At 40.8% G+C, this 27,788-nt stretch overlaps 3 protein-coding genes across 9 annotated transcripts in view; 1 reads left to right on the top strand and 2 right to left on the bottom strand.

Moving 5' to 3' along the window:
* Positions 1-13,649, top strand: part of kcnt1b (potassium sodium-activated channel subfamily T member 1b) — a 69,843-nt gene extending 56,194 nt beyond the window's left edge. Inside the window, exons 23-31 of the mRNA XM_039804027.1 lie at positions 218-289; positions 643-777; positions 1,145-1,256; positions 1,779-1,880; positions 2,191-2,274; positions 2,370-2,498; positions 4,240-4,537; positions 10,940-11,024; positions 11,960-13,649. Of these exons, the coding sequence (XP_039659961.1) occupies positions 218-289; positions 643-777; positions 1,145-1,256; positions 1,779-1,880; positions 2,191-2,274; positions 2,370-2,498; positions 4,240-4,537; positions 10,940-11,024; positions 11,960-12,080 (1,138 nt within the window). The 3' untranslated portion in view covers positions 12,081-13,649. The remainder of the gene's footprint in view (positions 1-217; positions 290-642; positions 778-1,144; positions 1,257-1,778; positions 1,881-2,190; positions 2,275-2,369; positions 2,499-4,239; positions 4,538-10,939; positions 11,025-11,959) is intronic.
* A 2,948-nt stretch (positions 13,650-16,597) lies between these two features.
* LOC120560482 lies at positions 16,598-25,006 on the bottom strand. Of its 5 annotated transcripts, none has more exons than XM_039803049.1 (9): positions 24,517-25,006; positions 24,332-24,427; positions 23,095-23,619; positions 21,832-22,023; positions 20,156-20,257; positions 19,942-20,061; positions 19,061-19,123; positions 18,916-18,981; positions 16,598-18,805 (listed from the first exon to the last, which is right to left on the bottom strand). In XM_039803049.1, exons 1-9 carry the CDS (start codon positions 24,521-24,523, stop codon positions 17,466-17,468), a joined length of 2,511 nt encoding a protein of 836 aa, XP_039658983.1. In that variant the 5' UTR covers positions 24,524-25,006; the 3' UTR covers positions 16,598-17,465. The 5 variants fall into 5 exon arrangements, with proteins under 5 accessions (XP_039658983.1, XP_039658981.1, XP_039658984.1 ...); XM_039803047.1 differs by having other exon boundaries at positions 19,061-19,150; positions 24,517-25,005; XM_039803050.1 differs by lacking the exon at positions 19,061-19,123.
* Positions 25,007-25,086: 80 nt separating this feature from the next.
* camsap1b (calmodulin regulated spectrin-associated protein 1b) overlaps positions 25,087-27,788 on the bottom strand; it is a 28,176-nt gene continuing 25,474 nt past the window's right edge. For all 3 annotated transcript variants that reach the window (XM_039803044.1, XM_039803046.1, XM_039803045.1), the window contains one exon: positions 25,087-27,364. In XM_039803044.1, coding sequence (XP_039658978.1) covers positions 27,068-27,364 — 297 coding nt within the window. In that variant the 3' untranslated portion in view covers positions 25,087-27,067. The remainder of the gene's footprint in view (positions 27,365-27,788) is intronic.

Below are 27,788 nucleotides of genomic sequence, written 5' to 3'. Positions count from 1 at the left end.
AACCAGTGAAATCCTCCCATTGAATTTAAGAATTAAACATATATTTGTTGGCTAGTAAACCATCAATTAATACAGTTCAAAACGGCATCTGCCCCCACCCTGATCAACACGCAACTTTCAGGAAATTACAGCAACAATGTCCTACTCTGTCACTGGGGTTTTACAGAGATAATTAGTGTGAGAGGCTCTCATTCGTGATGTTTCCTGTTTCCTGCAGGCCAGACAACCACTTTTTGGAGGCCATTTGCTGCTTTCCAATGGTTTACTACATGAAAGGCACGATCGATAGGTATGTGTTTTGGATTATTAAAATTTGCTCGCTGTTTTATTTTTTTTGTTTTTAATACAGCTACCAGCAGTACAACACAACTTGCATGCATGCATCATTAATAAAATGCAACATAATCCTTAGTGGGCTTTGGCCATCACAACATCTAGTTTCAGGCTCTGACTAAAGGAAGGATTCACAATAAAAATAAAGAGCAGCTATTGGTGATGTACTACTTAGTGGATTTCTTTTTAGACATTACAGACATTGCAGACATTACAGATAAATGTTATTCCATTGTTATATTATCCAAGGGGAGACATTTCCTGACATGTCACGCCGTAATAAACACTGTTGTTTTGTGAATGGACCAGCTTGGACAACCTGCTACAGTGTGGCATAATCTACGCTGACAACTTAGTGGTTGTGGACAAGGAGAGCACCATGAGCGCTGAGGAGGACTACATGGCAGACGCTAAGACCATCGTCAACGTCCAGACAATGTTCAGGTAACACATTTCACTCGGTAGAAACCTACAGGAAACAGTTAGTGCCGTCAGTGGCTGTTTATGTTTGAGCCTCCTAGTTTTGGATCAAATGTGCACCAGACTCCACTTGATTAACTTCCTTATCTATTCTCAGTAAGATATTGGAAAGTAAATGGGTTTTTTTTGGGGGGGGGGTTTTCGGAGTTTGCCAGAATAGTGAATGAGTTCATCTCCGAGACAAACTACAGTTGCCAAAAGTTCTCTTTTATTTATTTAACAACCAAAATTAAAAGCATGTATCACTGCCACACAGGGTCTTCCCCTCAGCACAAAGCATTTCATCTCTCCACTAATATCCCCTCTTTCTTCCATGCCCCCCCTCGCTCAGGTTGTTCCCCAGTCTCAGCATCATCACTGAGCTCACACACCCGTCCAACATGAGGTTCATGCAGTTCAGAGCCAAGGACTGCTACTCACTCGCTCTCTCCAAACTGGAGAAGGTGAGCTGTTGAGAAGGGAGAACCATGTTATGGCTACCTGGCTTTGTCTTTGAAATTTCTTTTTTCTTTTCTGTGACAAGTGTGTTTTCGAAAGACCTGTCAGAGCTGGATTATGTAAAATAATCTGTAGCAGTTTAATGTTTAAAATTGTTTGTTTTTTTCTCTCTCACTCACATGTTTTTTCATGTTTATTTGATGAGCTTATAACCAGACTTTTTAACCAAAGTTCATGAGTTTTAGTAGTATCTTGACTCTCGATCATGGTTGCTTCTTTTTGCCTTCCTGAATCTTTCATGTGCTCCTGCCTACAGTGATAGCTTTCATCATCACAGTGTTTTAAAATCGTGTCTCTCCACTAAAGATTTCAGAGCTCAAAACGGGCCTTTTTCATTTTCACATACTGTAAGTCTTCCTGGAGATAGAGCAAAAGAGCAATAGTCCAGCAAACAGACAGGAAAAGGTGAGATTGTATCATCTGGTTGCTCTGTTCCTAAAATATTTTCTTTGTGTTTCTGTCTTCAGATAGAGCGTGATAAGGGCTCCAACTTGGCCTTCATGTTCCGGCTGCCGTTTGCTGCAGGCAGAGTGTTCAGCATCAGCATGTTGGATACACTGCTTTACCAGGTGGGATAACAAACGGTCTGACTTTAGGGCTTGAACATGTGGTTAATTATGAAATATATCTAAATAAATATTGAATTATATTTCATGCATACAAAAAAAGAGTAATTTCTACCCTGCAATGAACACAGATGTATGTAATGACAAAGTGTGGGAGCATCGGATTGTTTTTTAAATTATTAAATAGGCTTGATTTGCCCAATATGTTAGGAAGCATATAAACATAAATGTCTAACCCTAATTGTTGCATAAGTTGTTTGTGGCTGGGCTTGTTTACTACAGTTCAACCCAGTCATTCTCTCTGTTTTTGCAGTCGTTCGTTAAGGACTATATGATCGCTATAGCGAGGCTTCTCCTCGGTCTAGACACCACGCCTGGCTCTGGGTACCTGTGTGCTGTAAGTAGAACTGTTCATAGTGCTAATAAGCACTTGTAAGTTTGAGTGAATGAGTTTGTGCTTGTATCTACTCGATTCTCATTCTCCGTCCTCAGATGAAGATCACAGAGGAGGACCTGTGGATCAGGACTTACGGCAGACTCTTCCAGAAGCTTTGTTCCTCCAGCGCTGAGATCCCCATAGGGATCTACCGCACCGAGTCGCACATGTTCTCAACCTCAGAGGCAAGTTCAGTTTGATCAGATAACTAACATCTGATTGATGACATCTCGGTTTGGCTTTGGCTTTTGGTTTGGCTTTAACTTTCTTCTATTATTCATTCCCTCATTTTGTGTTTTCTTCATTCCTTCTTCTTCTTCACCTTCTGTCTTTTTAAAAATGTCACGATGTCCTTCCTAGCGTTGCATTTTTTCTGCTTTCATTTCTCTCCTCCTAAAATGTCTTTCCCTCATGGTCACTTTTCACTTTCCTCCTATTTTGCTCTCTTTTCCAAATTTAAGATTTTTTTCAGTTCTTCCTTGCTCTATTTGTTTTTTTAACGGCTTTTTTTCTTTTCACCAAGCATAAGGAAATTAACATTTTCTCACAGTTTGCATTGCCAACAAAAAGTTCCCAATTACTTTTAACTAGTTTAATAGCCAGTGTGTGATTATTAGAATAGAAATCTGCCTCTAAATAATATTTGGCAGGTTATGTAGGTGGCTAGTATAAGACAAACTCACCAGCCATAAACCAGAAATGTACCATTGCTGGCTAATGTTAATTTCCCACCATTTTAATAGTGAATAATAAAATAGTAAATACTCCATATTTACTATTTAATGTGCTGACTTTTGATGATTTTGTTCGCTTTGGATGCCCCCGTCTCTCATTGCATCTATTTTTGTTTGGATGTCTGTTTGTCCGTCTTGTTTCAGTGCAAGGGCAGTAACGCACAGGTAAGATCCAAACGTGCTTGTTATTAGTTTGGATATTCACCTTCTGTTAAAGCACGCAAAAATGAAAAATACCTGACCGCCATTTTCCTGGCTTTATCAAATATGTAAAGCTGATAACATCACATCTTTATAATGCAATCACCTGGAAATGGCACCTACAAAAGCATTAAAGTGCCCATATTATGAAAAAATCACTTTTTCTGGGATTTGGGGTGTTCTTTTGTGTCTCTGGTGCTTCCACACACATACAAACTTTGAAATAAATCCATCCATGCTGTTTTGAGTGAGATGCGGTTTCTGAATGTGTCCTGCCTTCAGTCTCCTAGTGAGCTGTTCAAAATCGGCTCGGACTGTGACGTCACAGTCCGAAATGAGCTGGCTAACCACAACCGTTAGCTCGTTAGCATGCTAACCGTTAGCATTAGCATGCTAACGCTAATGCTAACGCTAGCATGCTACGTCGTTCTCAATAGCAAAGCACTGCTACAACACACACAAGTTCACCATAATCTACAAAAGAACTACTTACATGTGTGCCCTCATTTAGAAGTCTCCCAGCTAATCCTGCCTTGTAACTGACCAAAGTTGGAGAAACAGGCTCTCTTTTACTGTCTCTAGAGTTAGCTAGCTGACATGATCTACATCTGAACTACTGAGCATGTGCGAGTGCAATCAAAGATAGTACAGAAGAAGAAGATGAAAAGAGGTCTCACTCTGTAGCTAAAACAGAAACCAGGTGAAAAGAGGATCTACAGCAGTGAGAGAGAGCTGTGCAGTACAACAACAATATGGTGTTTTTTGAAAATTAAACCATGTAAACCTATTCTGGTACAACCTTAAAATACAGTTATGAACCTGAAAATGAGCATAATATGGGCGCTTTAAAGATGGAAGTTTGCTTTTATTGACATGCAGGCAGATATTTCTTAAAAAAAAAAAATAGAACACAAATGACAAAACAGTCAAACCTACACAAACCCATTCCCCCATAGTATCCAGCGTTAACACTGTCACGATGCTTTCCCAGTCTCAGGTGTCCATCAACACACAGCAGGGCGAGGAGCATCGCGAGCACAGAGAGTCCTGGAAGGAGAAGACGGCCCACAGAAACTCCTCGGCGAGCGACCAATCGGAGCACCCTCTGCTGAGGAAGAAGAGCATGCAGTGGGCCCGGCGGCTGAGCAGGAAGAGCACCAAACCGTCCAGCAGGGCAGAGCGTATCTCGCAGCAGAGACTCAACCTGTACCGACGCTCCGAGCGACAGGAGCTGTCGGAGCTGGTCAAGAATCGCATGAAGCACCTGGGCCTGCCCACCGTGGGATACGGTGAGTGGAACAGCTGATGGCGTGAGATTTAGAAAAGTGATGGGCAGTCTTATCTTTATGTAAAAGTTGATGACTTAAGGTAATTCAATGCAATAGTTAACGATATATTACTTGTTTTATAGCAAGACTAAATACAGTATAAGTGGTTATTAACTATAAATGAATTAAATTATTTTCATTTTGTTTATAATTATTTAATCATTAGCTCATAATTTGCCTGAAAATAAATAATAATGAAAATGATAATGTTTCTTGCAGATTGGAGTTTCAGTTCTTTAAACATTTCTTTAAGGCTGCAGCAGCACGAGGCAGAAATAATGTAATTGTTGAGTGAAACCTCAGTGGGTAGAGCGTAAGAATCTCAGCTTTAAGGTGAGAAAACGTAAGAGAAACTGAAATGAAAAGAAAAAAAAAATGGTGGTGTCCCTTTTATACATTCATGATCATAGTTATGGAAGGTTTAGCAGGCTAGCTACCAATGTTACCTGTGAAGCTGTGGGCTTGTATGGCTGGTTTGAACTACAGTCTAGGTCAATTAGCTAATCTACATGAATTATTCTGGCAAGATTGTATTTTTCTCTTTTAGCAGCAAAAGAGTTTTTTTGTATTAAGCAGGAAGTAAACCGCATAAGCCATGTAGAGCTGAAAAAGTTTGTTGATTAATCGATTTATAATAATCAATTAATCATTTAAAGGTGGAGTCTGCGATTCTGGATAAAGATCATGGTCATATGTTCATATTTGAACTCAACACCCAAACAAATACACCCCTCCCATCGGCGCTCTTACAGAACGTTAGCATGTGCCAGATTTAGCGTCCCTCTCTCTCCCACTGCCTTTATACATCCATGTGCTCGCCCCTGTCCTGGGAACAAGCACAAACGGAACAGTGTTGTGTGGCTCGGTCTGAGCCACTTTGTTTCCCATTTGCAGAGCCAGGGCTGTGTATGAACACCAGATCTTTTTTCTAAAGACACAGAACAGACAGCTCGTGGACTGTGCGGAGATATTCGCTGAATTTGACAAAGACTGTATTGGATTAGAATTGCAGACTCACCTTTTTTATTTCCTTTTTTTTATATATATATAATTAGCTGGCTCCAGCTTCACTTGTTTCTATGATTATCTTTTTTGTAAATTGAATCTCTTTGTGTTTTGGACTGTTGGTCAGACAAAAGATATTTAGATATGTCAATTTTCTGACATGTTATGGACTATACGATTTATCAATAATAATGATTTAGTTCTGGTTTTATCCTTTTTTAATTTTACATTGTTTAGATTAGTAGCCATGTTAGCTCTACTTAGGTTGCATTCATTGACTCAAAAAGGACCAAAACTAGTCATAGCAAAGCATGAGCTCCAATCAGACCTGCTTCTCTGAGCAAGGACAGACTCAGATCTATCTACTTTCTACTCAATAGAAAAATCTGAGTTTAGGTGATTATTGTGCCTCACCCACTCTCAACCAATAACATTATTTCATCCGTGAAAGCAGCCGTGTTTGGAAAACTCCAATCTGTATTCCAGTCATTTTCTCTCATCTTACCATGTGCTGTGCGTCTTGATAGTACAGATCAACAACATCACACTACATCATCATTAACCTTCAGAAAACATCATTTTCTCAAGTCAGTATCGCACTCATCAAACTCTTGCCCCACGTGCCATCACACATACACACCACTTCAGTCATGATCATACCACTATGTAGATGTGAACACGTCACGCATGGAGATGCAGCAGCACCAAACCTTGTCTCAATTGCATTGGATCACAGACTGCAGTTGCCTGTACTCTTATCTGCTCACTTCTGTACTTTACTTACTTCTTTAGTTTTTCTCTCCTCCCAGCTTCACGCTTCAAAACAAAAGCAGAATCATGCTCCAGATGTGTTGCAATTTACATCAACTACATTACTAACTAAACATTATGTAACGTGTCAATGAAATACGTTTCAGGAAGAACCCTAAAAGCTCAAGATCATCTTATGAACCATGAATGTCAGTGAGGATTACTGCAACAGGATCACAACATGTGGCATATGAACAATTTGGAAGTGATTCTGTGCACACACCAATGCATGGCTTCTTTGCATTGCTCTCACCTTTTTTTTTTTTTTTTTTTAAGTTCTTTTTGAAACTTCAAATGCATTCGCTGCCTGCCTGATTTATTTCTTTTTCTTGTTTCCCCCCTCCTCTGTTCCTCTCCTCCTCCTCCCCTCTCTCTCTGACTCTGACTCTTCTGTCTTCCCTCCTTTGGCTTGTAGAGGATGTTTCTAATCTCACTGCGAGCGATGTCATGAATCGAGTAAATCTAGGATATTTGCAAGGTAATTCTGTGTGTTGTTTATAACTCATTTACGACAATGTGAGTGGTTACGTTCCATCTTGAGGGGAAAGGAATTTGTCCTTTCACCAGCATCCTTTGAAGATTAGTGCACTGCATTTATCCACAGAACTAGATATATCCATTTTTAGATGGTTTTTTTTTCCCCCATTTAGTTTGATCTTTTTTTGGTTGATTATAGCATTTGCAGTTAAATATAAATGACCAAATTAGGATATTGAGGTTAACAGTGAATACCGTTGCTCAGAGTTGCAGGACATTTCAGAGCACCCGTATACAGAGGGGACCAGGCCTTCAGGTTAGCTGGTTGATCACAGTACCGCAACTCTACTGCATGAGTGTGTTTGCGTGTGTGTGTTCTGCTAGAATGAGTGGTAGATCAGCAGCCAATCTCTCACTATCTCGCTCTACTATCTCTCTCTCTCTACCTGGTCTTTTCTGTTCTGTGTTTCCGTGAGGTGACGTTCCAAATGGCTAGAGTACTGCAGGGCATCAGAGTATGGCTTAAAGAGTGGAGCGGAATGCATTATGTCTGTGGATGGAAGGTTAGATGTAGAATCTAAATGTATAGCTTAGATATATAAAGAATAATGTGTGTATCGGAGGTGTCTTGATACAGAAAATTAAAAAACTCTGTAGACAACATGGCATCATGACTTTGCGTAAACGTACGCGCCACTTTCCTAAAGCCAAATGGCGTGTTATCTGTATGCACTTTGAGCTATCCACGTGTATGTCTATGCTGTATACAGCAGATGTAAACATACGTGCTGTACTCACGAGAACGTCACACACGTATAAAAAAAAAAAAACACATTGGGAAAGGCTTTAGTAACAAAAAAACGCGACGGTGACCAACGTCACAAGCTTAGGAAAACAATAAACGGTTGGGTTTAGGAAAAAAACATTGGGGAAGGCTTAAAAAAAAACACGTGGGACGCGATCCCAGCTCTCCTAGGTGAAAGTCCTGTGCTTTACCCATCCACCACCCCAACCAAGCTCCCCCTGCGGACTTACGTCCTTTCATACTACTCGCTACGGCTAAAATTCACACATAATGTAGGTCAATGACAGCCGAACGGCGTTGATAAACACGCTAAAAAGCAATTATGCGTCTTGATAACACGCCAAAATGGCATACGAATTGGCGTGTCATACATACGCCACTTTATGAGATCAGTCTGCGGTAGAGGAAAATGCGTTCTTCACCACCATTTTGCCTCTTATTTCCATATATCAGGACACCTCTAGGTGTATTCTCGCACTTATACCATGGCCATGTAACCACAGGCAAAAAGAGAAGCAGTGTTTGGATTGTCATTCATTCTTAAAGTTTGTTTTCACTTAGTGTACTGCATGGTTAGCACTGTTGCTTTAGTTCAGTTAAGTAGAGCTTGTGCACTGATTTATAGTGGTGGTTCATTAGTTGCCATGGCTCCGTACTCCAGCACATTGAACCTAAAGAAGAACCTAAATCAGCTGAACATTTTGTTTTTGCTGACCTCCAGTGGTTAAACTTCTAAAGTGCACTCTGGATTTCCAAAGAACAATTTGTGTGCGTGAAATAAACCCGGTGGTTTAACTTCTAAAGTGCACAATTGAAGTGAGTTAGCAAGCGGCCAGGAAAGTAAACAGTTAGCGGAAAAGCTGATAAATGGTTGAAACCTCCAGCTTCTGCCGCCCCAAGTGGTAGCAGTACGAATGCAATCTTGACCAAACTTGCTGACAAAAAGAGACCAACCTAAACACTAATAAATTCCAGAATATATCTTGTTTGTATTTATTTCATTACTAGTGTTGATTAACACCCACCATAATAAATATAATATTAATTTCTTGCATTAAATATCCAAATGAACACATTTGGAACGTCACTAGGACAAAAGGTCAGTGCAAGAGAGCACTGAAACAAGGAATTGCATCTATTAGGTAGACAGTGTAGGAATAGTTCTTATTTCTATACATGACTCACTGAAGTCTAGACCAATTTTATTTCTTGCTTGTTTGAGGGGCCTTTTGCCTTCAGTCTGGTCTTTAGCAAGGGCAGTTGGTTGGTCGGTGTGGTTAGGATCAATAGTCTGCTCCTATGTCCAGAAATTAAGCAAGACTGTTCATGAACAAACAGCCTCAAACACCAGCACCTCAAAGTCACAGTTTCATCGTCCTGGACTACAGAGCCACAACTATAAAAAATAAAAATAAAAAAAACACCACTGACTTAAATACTTTCTGACTGCACTGTATATGTAAGGTTTCTTTGTTTTAACTGCCCACTAATCAGAAAAGGAGTATTTTCAGTGACCATGGTATAATCCATAGTTAATACACCGAGTAGTCTACAATAACAATGTGTGAATTAGAGTGGGAAACAAATTGGTACAGTCCTTACATCACTCCCATAAATCATGCAAGCATATTTTCTCTCCACTTGCTGATCATGTTTAGTGTTACAGAAAACAACGTAACTTACAAATGAGAGGTTGACCTCTTCCACTCTCACACTCCCAATGTGTTCTGCTTCACTCGGTTTGGTTCGAGTCGCTCTGCGTTTGGTTTCAGTCTTGACGGATGCTGGAGCATGTCTCTCTCTGTGTCTGTGGGGGTGTCACTCTGGGCGGGCGGGGGGGAGGGGGTCGTGGGGGCTGAGTGTTGTCCGTTGGCATGGCAACCTGCCGCCTTGGTCCAGTGTGGAATGCGCAGAAGAAAAATACTGAAAAGAAAAAAAAAAAAAAAAAAAGGAATGCGATGGAGATCAACTTGTGGCGTAGCCGCGGACGCTGTCTGCATGTTGGCTCTGTTCTGAAGCTGCGCATGGGGTGCTGTTTCAGTCAGCAGGCAGCATGGGCCTCCCCCTGTTCCACAAAGTGCCCTGTCAGTAACGGTTAGCCCTTCTCTCTCTTCCACCCCGCCTGGCTTTATAAAGGGCCACAAGCAGGTGGGTTGTCATGGAGACACATGTGCCCTCCTTTTCCTTTCTCCGTCCATCACGTAACGCAAGTAGGAGCCGCCGCCAGAGAGCACACAGCACACATACAGAAATAACACACATATACTGTACACACACACACACACACACACCCACACACACACACACACACACACACACAGAGTAATATGACTCATCAGGTGAATGAATGTTAAGTCAGTTTCCTCTTATTGATTCTTCATAAAATATAAGATCTCCATAGTGTAAAACACTTTCCATGGCTAGCTTAACTATATTGTGAAATCAATAAAAGAATGTTGTTGCAACTGTTAATGTTCACTGTTTATGTAGCCTAATGCAGATTTACAGGTAACTGTTTATAGAAGGCCAAAATGGTTTTAAATTAAAAAATTAAGCAATTGATTTTGATAAAGATGGATTATTAAAACATAAAAAAACTTTACATATACTACATCAAATTAAAAAAAAGATTTAATATTTGGTTAAATAAAAAAATCAACGAGTAATGTATCCTCAGCTAAATTAATACAATTGATAATTATATGAATTCAATATGATTTAAACCCAAAATAAATAGTTAAAAATAAATCCATTTGCTGTATTGGTTGTTGTATAGGCTGATGTGTTATAAGAAACTGGGGTACTAGGTTTGAGGCAATTCAGTATTTTAAACCCCCAGATGTCAATATCGGCCTCAAAATTCCAGTATCCGTCTGGCTATAGTCAAAATATTAAGTGAATGAAATGCAAAATCAATTTGTAAATTTAGCCATTTGTTTCCATCAAAACTGTATTAATAGAAAAAAAAAAACTCTGTTGTTATAGTATGCAGTTTAATTGTTAAATTGTAATGGTTAACAGTTGTAACAGTCATCTGTTAGATTAACAACCAGACTAGCAAAAGAGCATCTCCCATACTTGCTCCGATACGGTACGTGGGTTACTTTGCCTTCGTCCTCACTAGAAGCTTGAAAACAAGAGTAACAAGAGAGACTCATATTTCAGTGGTCAGAGGGCTCATTTCCTGGCTGATGTACTGTATAATGAAGGAGGACGAGGGAGGGCACCAGAGCGCCTCTGAAGGTCTCTTCTGTCTCATTTTCCAGACGAGATGAACGACCACCAGAACACACTGTCCTACGTCCTAATCAATCCGCCTCCTGACACCATGCTGGAGCTCAACGACATTGTGTAAGAACCCCACTTTCTCTTTTTTTTCCCCCCTTAAGTCCAGCAGACTTATCTTTGGTAACAACATTATTTCATTTCAAATGGAATGAGGAGTTATTGAATGCAGCTAACACCGGCCGTCTGACAGAGCATCATTGTATCATTTAAATAAATACAACTGCAGTTAGACTGTAACTAATACGCTATACTTCTTCTAAGTAGCAATAACTTGGCATGTAAAGTCGTAAAGATCCTGTGTTAAAAACATGCATGACAATATACTATTTTGGCCACCTAGTATGCGAATGCATGCCGACCAGTAGACCGCACAGGTGTTCTGCTGCGTGTCCTACTGTATGTAGTCTCGCATTGCCAGACCTTCCTCCACAGGGCTGCGGGGGAGGGTCTTGCTAGTCCACACGGCATTCCGGGATGGGAGAAAAACGTGCTCTGGTTTATTGGCATTTCTTTAAACCAATCACAATCGTCACGTGCGGCGCTAAGATCCGGACGGAGCCCCGATGCTGCTGCAAAATAGCCTCGGGAAGGAACTTGTTTTGGTGGAACGTGTACGTTCAAAAGTTGTTTTAGTCGTGCAACCACAGATTGACAGTCTACGCGTGCAACAGAAAACTCCGATTGGACAGATAGTCTAGCCAGCTGTCTGGATTTACCCTGCAGAGATCTGATGAACAGATATAGTCCTCATAAATCCACCAGAGTTTAGAACACCAACACAAAGAAAGCGGAAGGTAACTGACATCTGGCAGAATGTCCGACGGCACTAGAGCAATCCCGGAAGTGGAACGTTGTGGATATAGACTATACTGCGTGCCACCAGTGAGCTACCATTTAAGTTGCGACTGTGCCTATAATTTTCCAGTAAATGGCGCTGCCCAGACTTTAATCCATACTTACTGCTTCATGCTGGCAGACAATGTTAACTGTCTTTACAGGTACATTATCCGGTCAGACCCGCTGGCACACATGCCAGAGGACTCCCAGGTGGGGCAGGCCCGCAGCACCAGGAACCAGCAGGACTTTGGCACAGAGACAAGAGACGAGACTCACCTCTAAAAAAAATGTAAGAAAAAGAAAACATCGGTCCTCGACACCCTGACACCTTAATCTGTAAGCCGCGCCCGGGCCGACAAAGCATGTTTGTCACACCCAGATGGAGGCTTGTCTCTGGTCAAGAACAGCAGTCCATAGTACATTACGTGTCTCTCAGCCTCGGATCCGAAATAATCAACCTTTTAAAAGATGACCCTGAGAGACCTGCTGTTTCCCCAGTGAGCTGCTACCGGAGGATGCATGAAGAGTGCCTCGCTATCGACCACGACTCCCCTCGCACACCTTCTGTACTAACACAGTTCACTGTCGCAACCAAGCACAGGAAACGGCTAACTCCTTCCAACCAAAGGACTCTGAGATTTTAATGGATGTTGTGAGAGGTCTTTGAATAGTCGAAAGCTTTTTGTGCACATACCGTACCATCATTTCACTTGGGGGGGTGGGTGGGGGGGACATGCCACATCTCAGGCCGACTTCCTCTACGCCTGTTTCTGCCTAAACTCACAAAGAGTTGAATCTCGTGGCAACTGCACCCTCCGCCACATCTTCAATTTCTAACAATTTAAGCATTTACCATGAAATTACAGTACATGTGCACTCTATTTATTACATACGTCTGTTTTCATTTTTGTCGGTTTCTTATCAGACAGGATTTTCATTTGCTTTATGAGCACAAACTTTTTTTTACAAGAAAACGGTCATCTGTGAATATATACACACTGTAGTGGCTCTTTAATCAGCCATATTAGAATTGTCAGCATTTCTCTCTTTGTTGTGTTGGACACTGATTTCCGTTGTGGTTATTGTTAAAGAATGAATATTGTTATTTTATTTCACTATTTTAAGTGTCCCAAATCATCAGTCTGCTATACAGTATGTGCCATTCTTTTGTTTATTCTACTGCTTTGTAAATATCTTGAAATGATTTGTACATGATGTGCCATTTTGCATCTGTTTTGTGATATCAGTGTTAGTGTTTTATTTTTTATTTTTGAGCCTGGCCGATTTATTGGCTGGGACGATATTATCAGCTGATCTGAGCTTGTCAAAGATATGGCAGGCTCATGTCACGGTGGCTATTTTAACGTATTTCAAGTTTGCCCACAACACTCTACTTCATTTATGTATGTTTAGTCTTATTTTTCTTAGCGAAACCTAAGCATATTCATGTATTTGTTTGTTTTTTTATTTATAGTTTAATGTTTTTGATGCATTTATGCATTCAAATGTAAAATGTCTCACTCACTACATATCTTGGTAACAACGTTTTCATAACCAGATTTAAAGGAATAGTTTGAAGTGTGGGTAGATAACCCTATTTGTTATTTTGCAAAGTTAGTTGAGAAGCTTGACACCACTCTTATGCTGTATGATTATTTTATTTTAATTGTATACTTTTTTATTGATCCCCAGGGGGGAAATTACAATTTACACACACACACACACACAGAACCTATTCATGATAAATATAAAGCTAGCGCCAGCAGCCGATTATCTTAGCATAAAGGATACGCTTATGAAAGCGGGGGGGAAACGGGTAGCAGCACCTCTAAAGCTTGCTACTGTAATAAACATGTTCTCTCGTTTTAATTGGTACAAAAAAAACATGTTGACAACAATTTGTTGATTTTACACGCATTTGTGCAGATTAAACAAGCTAGCTGCTGGTGATTTTGGGGCAAACCAGACCAGCTGTTTCCCACTGGTTCTAAAACCCCCGACACACCAACCAGATGGCCGACCCTCGGCAGAACAGGCAGTTGGACCGATCAGTCTCCCCGAGTTGGTCAAATAAAGTGCCTCGGAACACACCAAAGCGACGAGACGTAATACGTCTCCATAACAGCAGGCGGCGCTAATCTGTATCCTCGCCCCCAAAAATTAAAACCGGCAGCTGATTGGAGGAACGCGTCACGTGGGTCTGGTTTTCTCCAGAAATTCAGACATGGCAGCTCGTTCAGAATACGATCTCATATTTTACTGAAACAGTTCCCCGAAAACGTTTCTGAAAACATTTTAAGCGAGAAATAGGCCGTGCAGTTGTTGAATCGGTCTTCATTTCAGATCGACAGAGGTCAGTTTAAAAGATTTCCGTCAGATTTTGAGAGACTCTTAGTCACGCTCATCCCGCTCCTCGTTTGCAGGTTAGTGCTCTACCAATCAGATTGGTCATTTGAGTCAGACTGCCGGCAGTGCCCGCCTTCCGATTCAACATGTCAAATCGGCCAAAATGAAGACCGACGGCTCCTCCGACGGACGACGGCACGGAACGCACCGAACAGACCCGAGTCACTGACCTCGCCAGATTATCGGGTTAGTGCGTCAGGGGCTTAATGTTTATGCTAAGCTAACAGTCTCCTGGCTGTGGCTTTATAATTCACTGACATTCTCATCAAACTCAAGCAAATAAGCATGTATCCAAATTGTCAAGTATGTGTGTGTTTAAGGTATTCATCATTTTTATCAGAAATACTTCAAATGATATTGTCCGATATAATCATTATCAAATGGCTTTAACTTTAATATCTGCCTCATGAATCCAGTATCAGCCAGGCTCCAGTGTTTTTATGAATTTACTTTTTTAAATATGTATTTATAATGTAATCCTCCAGTTTCATAACTCTTTCACAAGTTGCAGTTCAACTGGTAGCAGAATGTTTTGCACAGACAGCGACAGGCACAGTCAAGTCCATTTCTATCCTGTAATCTGTTTCCGAATCTCTTCGGAACGTACTTGAGCTGAAAACAAAGTGCTCTCCTCTCCACTCAGTGTGCAGTATTTAATCCTTGTTTATCACTCCTCCGCTCTATGTTGTTCACTGTAGATAGTAACTTTATATATTTAACATTTGCCGTTTGGTTTCGGTCTCGTCTGTGTGATGAAAGCGAAAGAGGACTTGAACTATTTTTTGCACTAAGCTCTGCGGGTGTAGAGCATAACAGCATGACCCTTTAATCTGAATGTGTACAACACGGTGGACAGTATTCAGCCATTGCTGGGAAGCAAAGACAAGTCAAACGTGCAGTAACGTGTCATGCGTTTTGTTGTTTTGATATACATTGCAGATGTTTGAAAAGTGTATTTTTATGAGTGTCATTCTTATTTATCTGTAAAGAAATATGAAGCGATAGTAATGATGATGAAGTATTCTGATCTGCCAGTTTTTTTTTAAAGGAATCAGCATAAGCTTTTTGTGTTTAACAGTATGTATTTTGCAAAGAGTCCCATTGAAATGTACTGTTGATCTTTGCTCAGAAGTGTCAGCTTACAGGGCAGGAGAGCCGAGGAGTGAAAGCGTGAGCGACTACGATGGAAGATACGATCGGTGTGCTGATCCATTCGTTTAACGTCTTCCTTGGTCCTCACGCCTGACAAATGTTAACAATCCGCAGAGTTCACTTCAGATCTCTTACTCTTCACACTTACAACTACCACAAGGGGCATGCAAACACTAAACAGCATGTTTTGATATACAAGCTTGCCAAGAATGACACATTTTGTACATTTAGTGATGTCCCATGGCTAGAGAAACACATAACAGGTCAACTGCTTGCAAGTTGGAGCCATTATTTGATACTGTGTATTTATATGAATGGAACATGCATGTTGTGTCCAGGTGTTATCATATTATGTTTACCTCCACGTTATGTTTTTAAGTCATTGTCAAAAGGGGTTGATCCATTTTGTACTATTTCTTATGAGAAGCGAGTTTACTTCTCGACGTATGAAATATGAACAAATAAATGCTGCATGCAGCCAGATACAATGAACGAAAAGACCTTTTTATTTGATCTCGCATCGTGAAATGACAACTTGAATAGGAGTATGAATACAGGGACAATCACACGTAGATAAAATGTATAATTTCCTTTGATTAGAGTGCTATTATTCAAGTAGTATAAGTATTGACTTTATCTTGCAGTTACAGTGTCATTACATTTGAAATGCAGGAATAGTTTGACATTTTAGGAAATACACTTATTTGCTTTTCTTTGCTGCAAGTTAGATGAGAAGATCGATACCACTCTCATATCTGTACAGTAAATATGACAAGACCTTTAGCTTAGCATAAAAACTAGCCTGGCTCTGTCTGAAGGTAACACAATCTGCATACCAGCAGCTCTAAAGCTTCCCAATTAATTTGTTATATCTCTTTTGTTTAATCTTAACAAAAAAACATGTAAAAATGTTACCAAAGAAGAGTTTATCTAACTGCAGCAGCAATATACAAAACACGGCTTAAAAAAAACTTTAACAACAGCATTAAAGGTGCAGTAGGTAAGATTTATAAAACTAACTTCCTGTCATATTTGCTTAAACTGACCCTACGTTCCAGTAGAACTACATGAAGCAGGTCATTTAAAAAACAATGTGGCTCCTCTGGCACCACCTACAGCCTGTAGGGTTGTCTAACTGCGCGTCAATCACTGCTCATGCACACACATTCATTCTCCCTTGTGGGGGGAGGGGCTTAGGAGACCGTTTAGGGATTTAGCAGAAAGGGGGAAGGGACTGAGAAGTTGTTGATGTTCACATTTTTTGGCTAAGTCCTGGATCTTCGCAATCCTACCTACAGCACCTTTAACTTTACTGGCAACACCTAATACTCGATACATTTAGAGGTCCTCAAACCTACCGGCACAAGCACATTATTTTGGGACATTTTGGGAAATATTTGGAGCTTGACACAAACCAGAGACTGAAAGTTAACGGTAGTGGCGTACAAAATCACTGGAGTGTCCCTTTGATGGCCAGCCGTGAGAGTGGTAAATCTCATCCAACTCTCGCCATGAAAGAAAAGAAGTGCATTTCCCAAAATGTCAAACTATTTCTTTGAGTGTTGACAAAGATCATTTTTCTCTGCAGCAGGCCAAAATAAGTTAATTTACTTAACTTTACCCTTTGAGGACAAAGGACACGCTGGCACGTCCAATTGATGTTTCACACAACACTCCTCAAAAAGCTCTATTGCAAAATTTCATTTTAGACATTCATTATACATTTATTTACTATTTTATTCATTTATTACACGACCTTTGTGAACCTTCGACTTTGGTAAACTAATTTCAAGCAACAAAACAATTCATCACACAACACATGAGTAAGGGTGTACAGGTTTTTACAAGAGATTTGAGGAATTCCAAAAAGCCAACTCAGCTTTTCAGCCTCAGGGCCAATATTACCTCTTCACACATTGCTCTAGGACACATTTGGGCCTCACTATTCACAAACCTACCTGAGTTTGCTTTGAACATTTTGATATGAAACACATGGGGTATCAGGTTACATGCAAATACCCTAAAAAGGTGACTAAGAGAAATGCCCTTAGACCTCAGAGGGTTAAAGAGTGATAAAAAAAATCTACAATATTTTAAGTGAATAACTTTCTAAACTCCTTCGGTACCACGGTCCTGACGCCGCTGCTTGTTGATCTGTACCTGCTTCCACCTCTCTCTGGTCCTGCGACCGTTGTTCTGAACCACTTCGTGCAGCAGGTCCATGAAGGCGTACTTGTTGCCAGAGAGCAGGGTTTCATCATCTGGCGAGGCGCCACCGGAGGGAGCCCTTGAGCCGGTGCTTTTGTTCTCTGCCCTCTGCCTGCTTGTCACTGCTTGCTTTGGTTCCGTCCCCTGTTCAGCCTTGTTGCTGCTCTTCTTGGGGTTGTTCAGTGCAGGACTTTCGGAAGATTCCGGGTTTTGATTTGGACCAAGTTTTTCCTTATTCAGATGTTGGGTCTGTCTCGCAGTAGCAGGGTGCTGGATCATCTCCTCCTTCTTTAGCTGCTCCTCTAGCCTTGTGTCAGTGTGGGAAAGAGCGTTGCCCAAAGAAGTGGTCTTGTCACTTGGTTTTGACGGAGACTTTCCCGACTTCATGTGAGCTACGGTCATTTTTAAAGGTTCTTGATTTGGAGCGGTTTGTAAATCATCCATTTCATTTTTCTCAAGGTCATCTTCCTTTTTGTCCCGGTCAGAATCAGAGGGACGCTCCTTCTTCTTTAACACTTTCTTCGCCTCATCTCCAAACTTTGGTGTCCAAATAGTGAAGACATCAGACCTCTCCTCCTCCTTTATTTTACATCTTGCCTGCCACTGAACTGCAGTTGGAGGCCAGGTGGCGATCCTCCCCATTACTTTTCCCATCTGTGATCTTTGACCTGGACCATCAGTGGACTGGTTGATGAAACCATCAGGATTGGGTTTATTCTGGTTTGTACCGATGCTGAGATAAGGCACGGTGTCAGCGTTTGCAGAAACATGGTGGGAGTTTTGCTCTTGATTTCTACCAACATCGGCTTGTTCAGCATTTTTGATCGCATCAGAGTTTGTTAGATTTTCTGTCTGCATTCCTTCATCTACTTCACTTTCATTTCCCAGCTTCTGCTTTCCTTCATCTTGGTTTGCTGTGTCTTTTGACTGAGTCTCGGTCTCAGTTTGTAAAGTCCACTGATCTTTCACAGGTGCACAAAAAGGAGACATGAGGAGAATAGCATTAGCTGACTTAGCTCTGAGTCCAGTGAAGGATCTCCTCCATCCCATCTCTGAGTCCCAGTGGTTGTTTTCTCCTTTCTCAGAGGGTCCTGGAGACTGATCACAACTGGATCTGCTGTCTTCTTTCAACTCGTTTCGGTTTTCTTCCGGACGGCCAGGCATCACAGTTTTGTTGTTGCGTTTCCTGCGATGCAGCAATGCCAGGAAACACACCACAAACAGAAGCGAAAACAGGACCACTGCAGAGGAGCACAGGCACAGCGTTGGAAGGAATATACTATTTAAAGTATCTGATATTTTTTCCGTACAATCAAACAGAAAGCTGCAAAAGAAAAAAACTAAAACATACCTATCGCAACAACCAGTGTGCAGACAATATTTGTATCAGATGATGGTGGTGATGTATTGCAAGTTCCTGGAAGGAACAACAAACATATGAAGCACAAATTATATAAAAGGTTCAAATATCAAAAGATGAGAAAGCCCGGGCATACCAGTGGGTGCAGATATTGTTACGGGCAGGCCAGAAGGTTTGGGATGGACAGAGAGCTCAGTCACTGATGGTGGTGATGAAACATTAGTTGCTAAAGGAAAAAACAGACAAACCAAAGAGATAGAAAGCTGCTGAAGCAGCACAGTCTTTTTTTTATAAAATAAATTGTTTACAATTACTTTTGTCTGCACCTCGATCAAGATCAGAATCGGAATACTAGAGACAATCATGCTAAATGAAGGTGTAACTTCAAACGTCAAACTTCTATTTCCAAGTTCAAGTTTAACAAGCATGATGTTGTAATTTAACAAGAAAAAAGTCATAATATTAACACACTGAGACGGAAAAAAATACTACTACAACTTTATTATCAAAACCTCAGTTTTCCCCCCACTAATGGGGCCTTATACTACTTTTTGTTTTGCTTAAAATTCTAAATAGTGGATCCTTTGTTCAGAAAGAAATGGGCAGGGGCTATACAAACACATGAATAACTGAATCCAAAATGTTAAATAAATTTGGCTTCTAGGTTTACAGTTCAGGGATTATGCATTAGAATATTCCATGCTCTATAATTGATACATGGTGGTGCTATCCACAAAAAAACTCGTCATTTGTTTCTATGGTCAAACTTTCCAATACATTTAATTGAAATATGATGGGTACTTTTTTCAAAGTCAAAGGGGGGATATGGATGATCTGAAGTTATAGGTTTCATAACAAGCACCTCATTTATTATCAGACCACAAATGTTCATGATTTATTTTTCCTCCTATGACTTTTTTCTTGAAATTAGAACTTTTCCCCACAGATTTTGTCTCTAGTATCTCGTCATGGTCCGATTCCATTGGTAAACACATTTTAAGTATGAACAAAACTAACCGAATGTACCAGCCTTTAAAGTAGATGTAGGGACCGTTAGGAGGAGATCACTGGGTTTGGGTTGAACAGATGTTTTTGTCTCGGATGTTGGTTGTAATGGAGGCGTTGTCACAACTTTTGCTATGGGGAACAACAGAGATACTAACTAAGCGCACATTTAGTTAAAACTCCAATTTTTTAAAATCCAAACTGGGACAAGAAGAACCACATGTACCAGTGTGTGAGGACATTATTATGGGTGCATCGCTGGGTTTGGGTTGGACAGAGGTTTTTGTCTCGGATGTTGGTCGTGGTGAAGGTGTTGTCACAACTTTTGCTAGGGGGAATAACGGAGATACTAAGCACAAATTATATATCTAAGAAGTGGGTAGAGACACTAAGCACAAACTAGAAAATGCATTTCCTGCAGAAAATGCGTGTGAATGCTGAATAGCTAAATTGCTAAAGCTAAACTGGATTAATAGCTTAAATCTGTAAGAAGAAGATCAAGTAGTGAGAATAGTTGGAAAGGTGGTAATTGTTTTAATTGGTATGAATTCCATTGACAGTTTGAATAACACCACGAATGTAAAAAAAGATGAGGAATAATTCAAGTTTTTTTGAAAAGCTAATGCTAAAGCTAAACTGGATTGCTGGTTAAAATGTGTAACAAGAAGGTGAAGTTGTAAGAAATGTGGAAAAGTGATAATTGTTTTAATTAATATATCTTTAAAAGTTGAATAATAGCCATATTGTATGAAAGTTGTAGGTGTTACAACAGTGGCACAGCGGTGGCAAGCGAACGATATATTACTGTCTGTAGTTGCAATTTGACTGTCTGGCGAAAATGCTGCGTCATGCTTACTAATCATTGGCCATGTTTGTAAACACAGAGGGAGATCGCTTTAATCGCTGATGTAATCAACTACCGACCTATCATCTGTGTCAGACTGCTGCTATTAAGGGACACCGAGAGTGACCTGTGAAAGAAAGGCTCAGACAGCCTAAAGTATATTGACATAAGTGAAATGACCTCATCTTCAGCACCGCAAGTCCTTTGGTAACGTATTGAGATAAAATGTAAGTATAAAAATTTTTAAAAATGTGGGCATATCAGCGATTCAAAAAAGTGGTTTGCTGTGCCTTTGTGTGGAAATGTCAAGGATGTTTAACATGGGCAGCGAATGGAGGAAGATTTGGAACGGTTGTCATTTGGAAGCTCACCGAGCAAAATGTATAAGTCCGATTGCAGAGCACATTGGCTGAAAGTAAACAAGCATCCCTACTTTTTGATGTATATACTGTATGTTGTAGGACAAGGAAAAATTGTGGGCCTGAGAGTAAGATATAGAGAAGGGACTAAGATGATTTTTTTAAGGCTCCGTGCTTTAGCGATGACTGTAAGTCACGTAATACACACCCATTATAAACTTCCTGAAAGAAACACTAAACTTAAATTTCACAAAAATGGTTAAAGATATCAAACTGCTGAGATAGAGCCTAATTTTGTTTCGTTTTTGTGAATGGTCTAAAGTTTGATTGGTGTCTGTAGGAGAAAGAATGAAGTAGGAGTAGCATTTTGAAGTAGAAGAGGATTTGAAGCCTGCTCTCATTGACTTTTAATTGTAATACAAACATGAAAAGCTTAATACTTTAAAAAGGTATAAAAGAGCAGAACAAATGTTGAAGAAGTCCCATCATGTGCTTAAAGAGCTGAACATTTTGATATTTGAATGTTTTTTGTAGCTAAACGTATGCAGAAGTTAGAGGCGACCAAAGCAAGTTGAATAAAGAATCGGATAACTGAATCAGCAGTCACACAATTACATATCTAAGAAGTGGGCAAATATTCTGATTGTAATCGTGAAGAATTCTAAATATTCAACAATTAACTGAGAGAAGAAGATGTACCAGATGTGAATGCAGGGACTGCTGTGAGGATAACAGTTGGTTTGGTATGGACAGATTGCGTAACCGACGATAGTCTCGGTGGAGGAGACGTCACGCACAGCGACACGTTCCACACAGGTCGACCCCTCAGAGATGGAGGACTCTCACAGGTCGCCGCCATCGGTCTGTCTAGCAGAGATCTGTTTTGGAGATCTGAGAAGAGAAGCAGCTTTAGGTTTTTAACCAGTGTTGTAGTCAAGACCACCTAAACCGAGACCAAGTCATACCAAGACCAGAGTGTATCAAGACCAAGACTTTGAAGGGTTAAGACCGAGTCAAGACCAAGGCCAAGGCCAAGGCCAAGGCAGGGCGAGACAGAGTCAAGACCAGATCAGTGCTAGCCTGACAAGCCAGACCCAACATCTTGATGTGGGAACTCAATCCGAGGGGCGGGATAAACAGTTGTCTTTCAAATTCCCTCTGCACGCAATAGGATAGCGCTACAACCAACCAGAGCAACGCTAGTTGATAGATTAAACTCTTGCCGTATCCGAACACATCTTCCTTTTTTAAGAAGGAATTCAGTGTCGTTCTTTGTTCTTTTCTCAAAGAAAAGCTTAACTCCCAAGTCTCCAGAGTCGCGGCCAAAGCCGATTCGAAAGACCACTGTTCGCCAGCAGCAGCAGCTATCTTCGTTTTCAAGTAGCAGGGAATTCACGCGGAACTGTTGCAACTCTGCAGTCATTATGTTAAGCCCGCCCACCGACTCTATACACAATGTGATTGGCCCGATCAGATTTTTGGTTTTGCTACCCCCTGGTTGCAAATTACATTTGCTGCCGCTAGGGTGCGTCTAGATTTCTAGGGTAGATCAGTGCCAGACAGCCAGAGCTTCTCCTGTCTCCCGCATTCACTTTCTTGGGAGTGCGTGTTAAGGGGGCGGGGTGAGGGGGTGCACAGTAACAAATTTAAAATTAGAAATAAGTCAAGTTATTAGTTGCATTTCAAGCAGGAGGTTTTGCATTCATTCACAGTAATGATGTCAACACATACAAGTAGACAATGCAGAGGCAATTTAGTGATATCCCTGCAGTTGTGGTCTTGACCGGTCTTAAAATAAAATCCTCCTGAGTCCTCTTTATCAAATGTGGTTGATTCCGAGACGAGACCTTCAAAAAGTGGTCTTGAGACCAGTCTTAAGACCAAGACCGATCTTGAGTACTACAACAGTGGTTTCTACAATGACTTGCTGTTTTCAGTCTATAAATGATATATTTCACAAACCTTTGAGGAAGTCGACAAAGTCTTCAGCTCCACAGGAACAGTCCCAGGGGTTCCCATCCAATCGGATCACGGTGGATCTGAGAGACCTGAAGACCTGAGGCGAGACCCGAGTCATCCTGTTCTCAGACAAGTCCAATTCAGCCAAGATGGTGTTGGAGCTAAAACTATTTAGATCAATTGTTCTGATCCTGTTCTTATTCAGACTGAGCCTTGTAAGGTTAAGGAGCCCGTTAAGCATGGACTGATTCAGAACTTTGATTTGGTTTTCGGTTAGGCTGAGATCGCTGAGGATATCAGGCCGACCGAACCAGTTTGGGTTAATCTCTGTCAGCAAGTTGTGGTTTAAACGGAGACTCTTGAGGTTCTGGAAAGAACTGAAGGCCCCTTCAGCGATTCCTGTAACACCAGCGTTGTCGATCCTGAGCCTGGTTATGGAGGCGAGGTTGTTACTGCGAAACACAGTGGAGTTTATCTCCCCAACATCCTTCAGAAACATCACCAGAGTTGAATAACCAGGGGGGAAAACTAAGAGCAGAGTATTAAAATTACATTTAGGTGTTATTGTGTATAGAACTTGAAACAGCAGTTTTTACATGAAATTAGCTGCATTCATTGCATGATTTCACACCAAATTGCCAACCCCCCCCCCTTTATTTACTTTTATTCAATTTGCAACAATGCATATGTAAGATGAGTGCATTAAAATGGACCTCAATGCCTCACTGTATTTGAAAGCCAGTAGTTATGTATGCATGTTAAACCTATATTTTGTGGTAATTAGTTTTTTTTTTTAGCAATTTCAAAGTTGTACTTGTGCTGCCATCTAGTGGTTGAGTTGGTGCAATGTAACATCACCAGACTGAACTTTTTCTGACCACATTCAAGAGTGATGAACGTGTTCAGAAATGCAGCAGCTATCAATCTATGGAGGTCAATATGGCAGGGATTTTCTGCCGTAAGATAATTTATGTTTGATTACCCTAAACAAAGCATTATGATCATCAGCTGACACTAAAACTCTCCACTGATTACCAAGAGGATGAAAATTCTCTTGGGCAGATTGACAGCACTTTAAAGTTCAGTTAACACACATTTAGAAACATTTTGACAAATAGATTGGATTTACACTTTTATAATGTTTTTATAAAGCTGTGGTAAGGAATATATTTATGACAGAAGACATTTTATTAAATGCTAATATGAGCTGAATACATTTGGCTGAACTTTAGGTCCTCACCTGGTGGTATCGCAGAGCAGATTAAAATGTTACCCTCTTCAGAACAAGACCGGCTCAAATGCACATTTAGCAGCATCAAAATGAGACCAGCAGCGACTGTGGCGATGAAGAGGAATCAGAATAGCTTTGATTCAACATTTCATCAATTATTACATGTTGTAAGAGCAAGGAATACGTGCACTTACCTTTCATGGTGACCGATGTGATCGACGCTGGGTGCAGTCTTACAGCTTGGACTCTACCTAGAGTGAGTTTACTAAGTTCGGGAGGTCTTGTGATCACCTGAACTAGCAGGTGTGAAGAAAAAAAAACACTGTTGCCATGGCAGAGCAGAGTTTGCCATGGTTATGAGCGCTGGCGTTGCGTTGAGGCATTGAAACCGCTGTTCCAGTTGGGTGGTAGAGTGTGAGGCAGTTACCACCAGGGGAGGCCTGAAAATGTTTTGACTACTTACTTGGATTTGCTTAAATTAGAAACCTAGTGTCATGTTGGAGGATACATTTTTGCTTTGAGAAGATTTATACAACGCTGTGACATTAGTGTCAACTCATAAATGGGAAGAAAAATAAACCTTTCCGTGAAAAGATGCAGCATTGTCTCTTGTGAAAGAACCGTGAAAATAAAAAATGACTTGTTGGTGAGCGGTTGTATAAAGATTAAAATCAGTGTGGTGTCTAAAACTAGAAAAACAAAAACAGTGGAGTCTCATAAAAATGGACAAATTAAGCCATGAGAAAGAATAAAAATGAAAAATGTGACTTTAATTCACTTGAAAATTTATTCTGTTTCAGTGCTTCCATTTTTAAAATAAATAGATGGCATGGGATCAAAGATAAAATCAACAAGGATGAAAAGTACACTAGTGTAACAAAAATGGTGTACAAATGCCAGAACAATCTTTTAGTTAACATAAAAATACACTTGCATACATTTACAGATCTGCCACCTCCCTCGCCGAAAAACAAATCAATATGCAGCAAATGAGAAATCAAGTATTCTGTTGTTTTTGGGAGACAGCAGTAGTATCATATCAGCGGAGGCCCTCCAACGTTACATGTCAGTATTAAATCTTAGTGTTTGGTTAAGTTTTAACAATTTTACGAGTGCACAACAGCAGTTTTATCAATTAGTTCTTCGTGTTTATGCCCATTCAAAACGTAAAAATCCCAACAAACAGAAAGTAAAGTGCTCGTGCAACACTTACGGTTGTTCTCGAGGCCAACAACGGTTTCTAAAAAAGCACTTTGATTGTTTTTTTTGTTGAAAAGACAGAGAGAAGAGAGAGACGAAGTGGCAGTGTTTGTCAACACCTTGGAGGAATGTTCTTTAATGTTGGTATATAACTGAACCACAGTCCCCGCCCGTCCCGCCCACACAGAAACCCCTTTGTGAATATATCAAATACTGTCATTCGAAGCGGTTACAGAGAGGCGCAAAACACCCTTCACAACAAGAGTGGTGTGCCTCTCTCGTGGTTAAAGATGGGACAGGCCGACAAAACCACTCAGGGATGGAAGGAGAGAGTTACATTGCGTGAAAGAAGCCAGTGTTTATGAGTGCACCTTTATACAGGACAATTCAAGAGTGCCCAGTGGGGAGAGAGAACACAACTAAGCTCTAAACATCAGAGAATTCCCGTTATGAAAACACATAACATCAGCTCAAACTCTATACCACATAGCTTTAATCGTAATAAAAATGAAATAAAAGCTGAAACAAAACTCCCCCCCCCCCAAAAAACAATTTCTGCAACAAGACCTATCATTCACCCTCTTTTGACACCTTTTGCGGAAAAGGGCGTTTTTGACAAATAAAAGTATTTAAAATGACCGTTTGTTTTTTTGTTTTTGTTTGCTATACACATTCAGTGCTACACGATCAGCGACAGTTTAAAAAGCGGTTGAAAAAACTGACGATAGTACCACGATGAGTGAAAGGCCAACGGATGTCTGAGGGAGACCTGAGGAGCTCCCCCGTGACAAAAGAAGAAGACAGTTCAGAGCAGCAGGTTTTTTTATTTTGGAGATCCCCGGTGAGGCAAAATCGGCAATGCCAGCCTGATTCGACAGATTTGACAGTCCACGCAGGAAGAGATTGTTGTTTTTTGATGGGACAGCAAGGCAGTCCAACAGTCCTAAAGGGTTGTACAAAGGTCCCTTGTTTCAGACTTTCTGAAAAGAGCGACAAAATTCCCCAAATGTCCCCTCATTTTGTCCGAATTCTTCCAAAGGACAGGCGCTTCCGGGAAAAGAAAGGACTTTGGTGCTGCAGCTGAGCTCTCGACCATGACAGTGCTGAACTAATAAATACTTTGTGGGAAAAAAAAAAGGGACATCCACCACATATGAGAGAGACTGAGAAGAAAAAAAAAGCCACATGCTTGAGTCGTGGTTGTCGTATAAAAACAGAGCCGGACCAAAAGAAACCAAAACAGATTGCACTAAGGTCACAGGGAGAAGAAGCCAATTCAGCTGGCGTTCCTCTTTTTGTTGCCAGCACCAGTCCCTCAGACCACCTGTGACAGACACACACACACACACAAACACATACCTTTTTCCCCATGTTTCTGCCTGGGTCCACCTACAGAGGACCACAAGTACATGAATGCGGCCTCTCCCGAGTAGGTTTTCAGACTGAGCATGACGAGCTTGGCTGTGGGCATCAACGCAGTCTATTCAGGAAACAAGCAAGATGGGGATGATTGGGATGACGGAGGGTTTAAAATCCAGCGCTCTGCTATTTTCCGCCTTTCTTTGGCACAGCACCCCTCTTGGCCTGCCACAGGTGGTTGTGGATGGTCAGGGCATCCACGCTGACTGACACAGTCTTGGCGGGGATGACGGTGAACTGCTTCCGGTCTGAGCTGTACTTGTACAGCTTATCAATCATCTTCTTGGTGATGCTCTTGGGTCCCGTTCCCGTCAGCTTCTGTATCTCTTCGGTGTCGGGGAAGTACGAGTAGAGCGCCCGGAACTGGCAGCCACCGTCACGAAACAGGATCATCAGGTGGTTGGACTCGCACTTGTCCAACTCCTGGTGGGAAATGAGGTTAAACAGAGATCCACAAAAAAATATATATTATTATGGCATCGATATATAACATTGAACTATATGGCAGTAGTACGTTTTGTCAGTGCAAGGCTGCTGGTTCAAATCCACGGAAAAGAGAGAAAGAAAAAAAAAAAACTATGTGATAAATGTAATAGAAATAACCTTTTGAGCCTGAAAGAGACTCTCTTACCCCCCTCCTAATAATTATGTTTGAAAAATTGGAAACATCTTTGAAGACAAATAATCTATATATAATAATCTATTTTGAAAAAGAGTGACGACCGGTTCTTGTGTTGTGTATAATGTGAGGTCTTGATTTTTGTGCGATGGACTTAGTCAACCCCAAAAAGTGTCCAGTAAGCCTAGTTTAACCGTTAACCGTTTAACAGTTGTTTGTTACAAGTTT

The sequence above is a fragment of the Perca fluviatilis genome, chromosome 6, assembly GCF_010015445.1.
Source record: "Perca fluviatilis chromosome 6, GENO_Pfluv_1.0, whole genome shotgun sequence".
NCBI classification, from domain to species: Eukaryota; Metazoa; Chordata; class Actinopteri; order Perciformes; family Percidae; genus Perca; species Perca fluviatilis.
The sequence above is the reverse complement of the archived record's forward strand: the minus strand, read 5'-3'. Positions and strand labels throughout refer to the sequence as shown.

Bases quoted from the DNA above. Each gene is read 5' to 3' on its own strand.
- LOC120560482 (XM_039803047.1), bottom strand. The intron at 20,258-21,831 runs GTACATCTTCTT...TATTCCCCCTAG, and splicing joins AGTCCCTGCATTCACATCTG to CAAAAGTTGTGACAACACCT. The intron at 18,982-19,060 runs GTATGCCCGGGC...TGTTCCTTCCAG, and splicing joins AACAATATCTGCACCCACTG to GAACTTGCAATACATCACCA.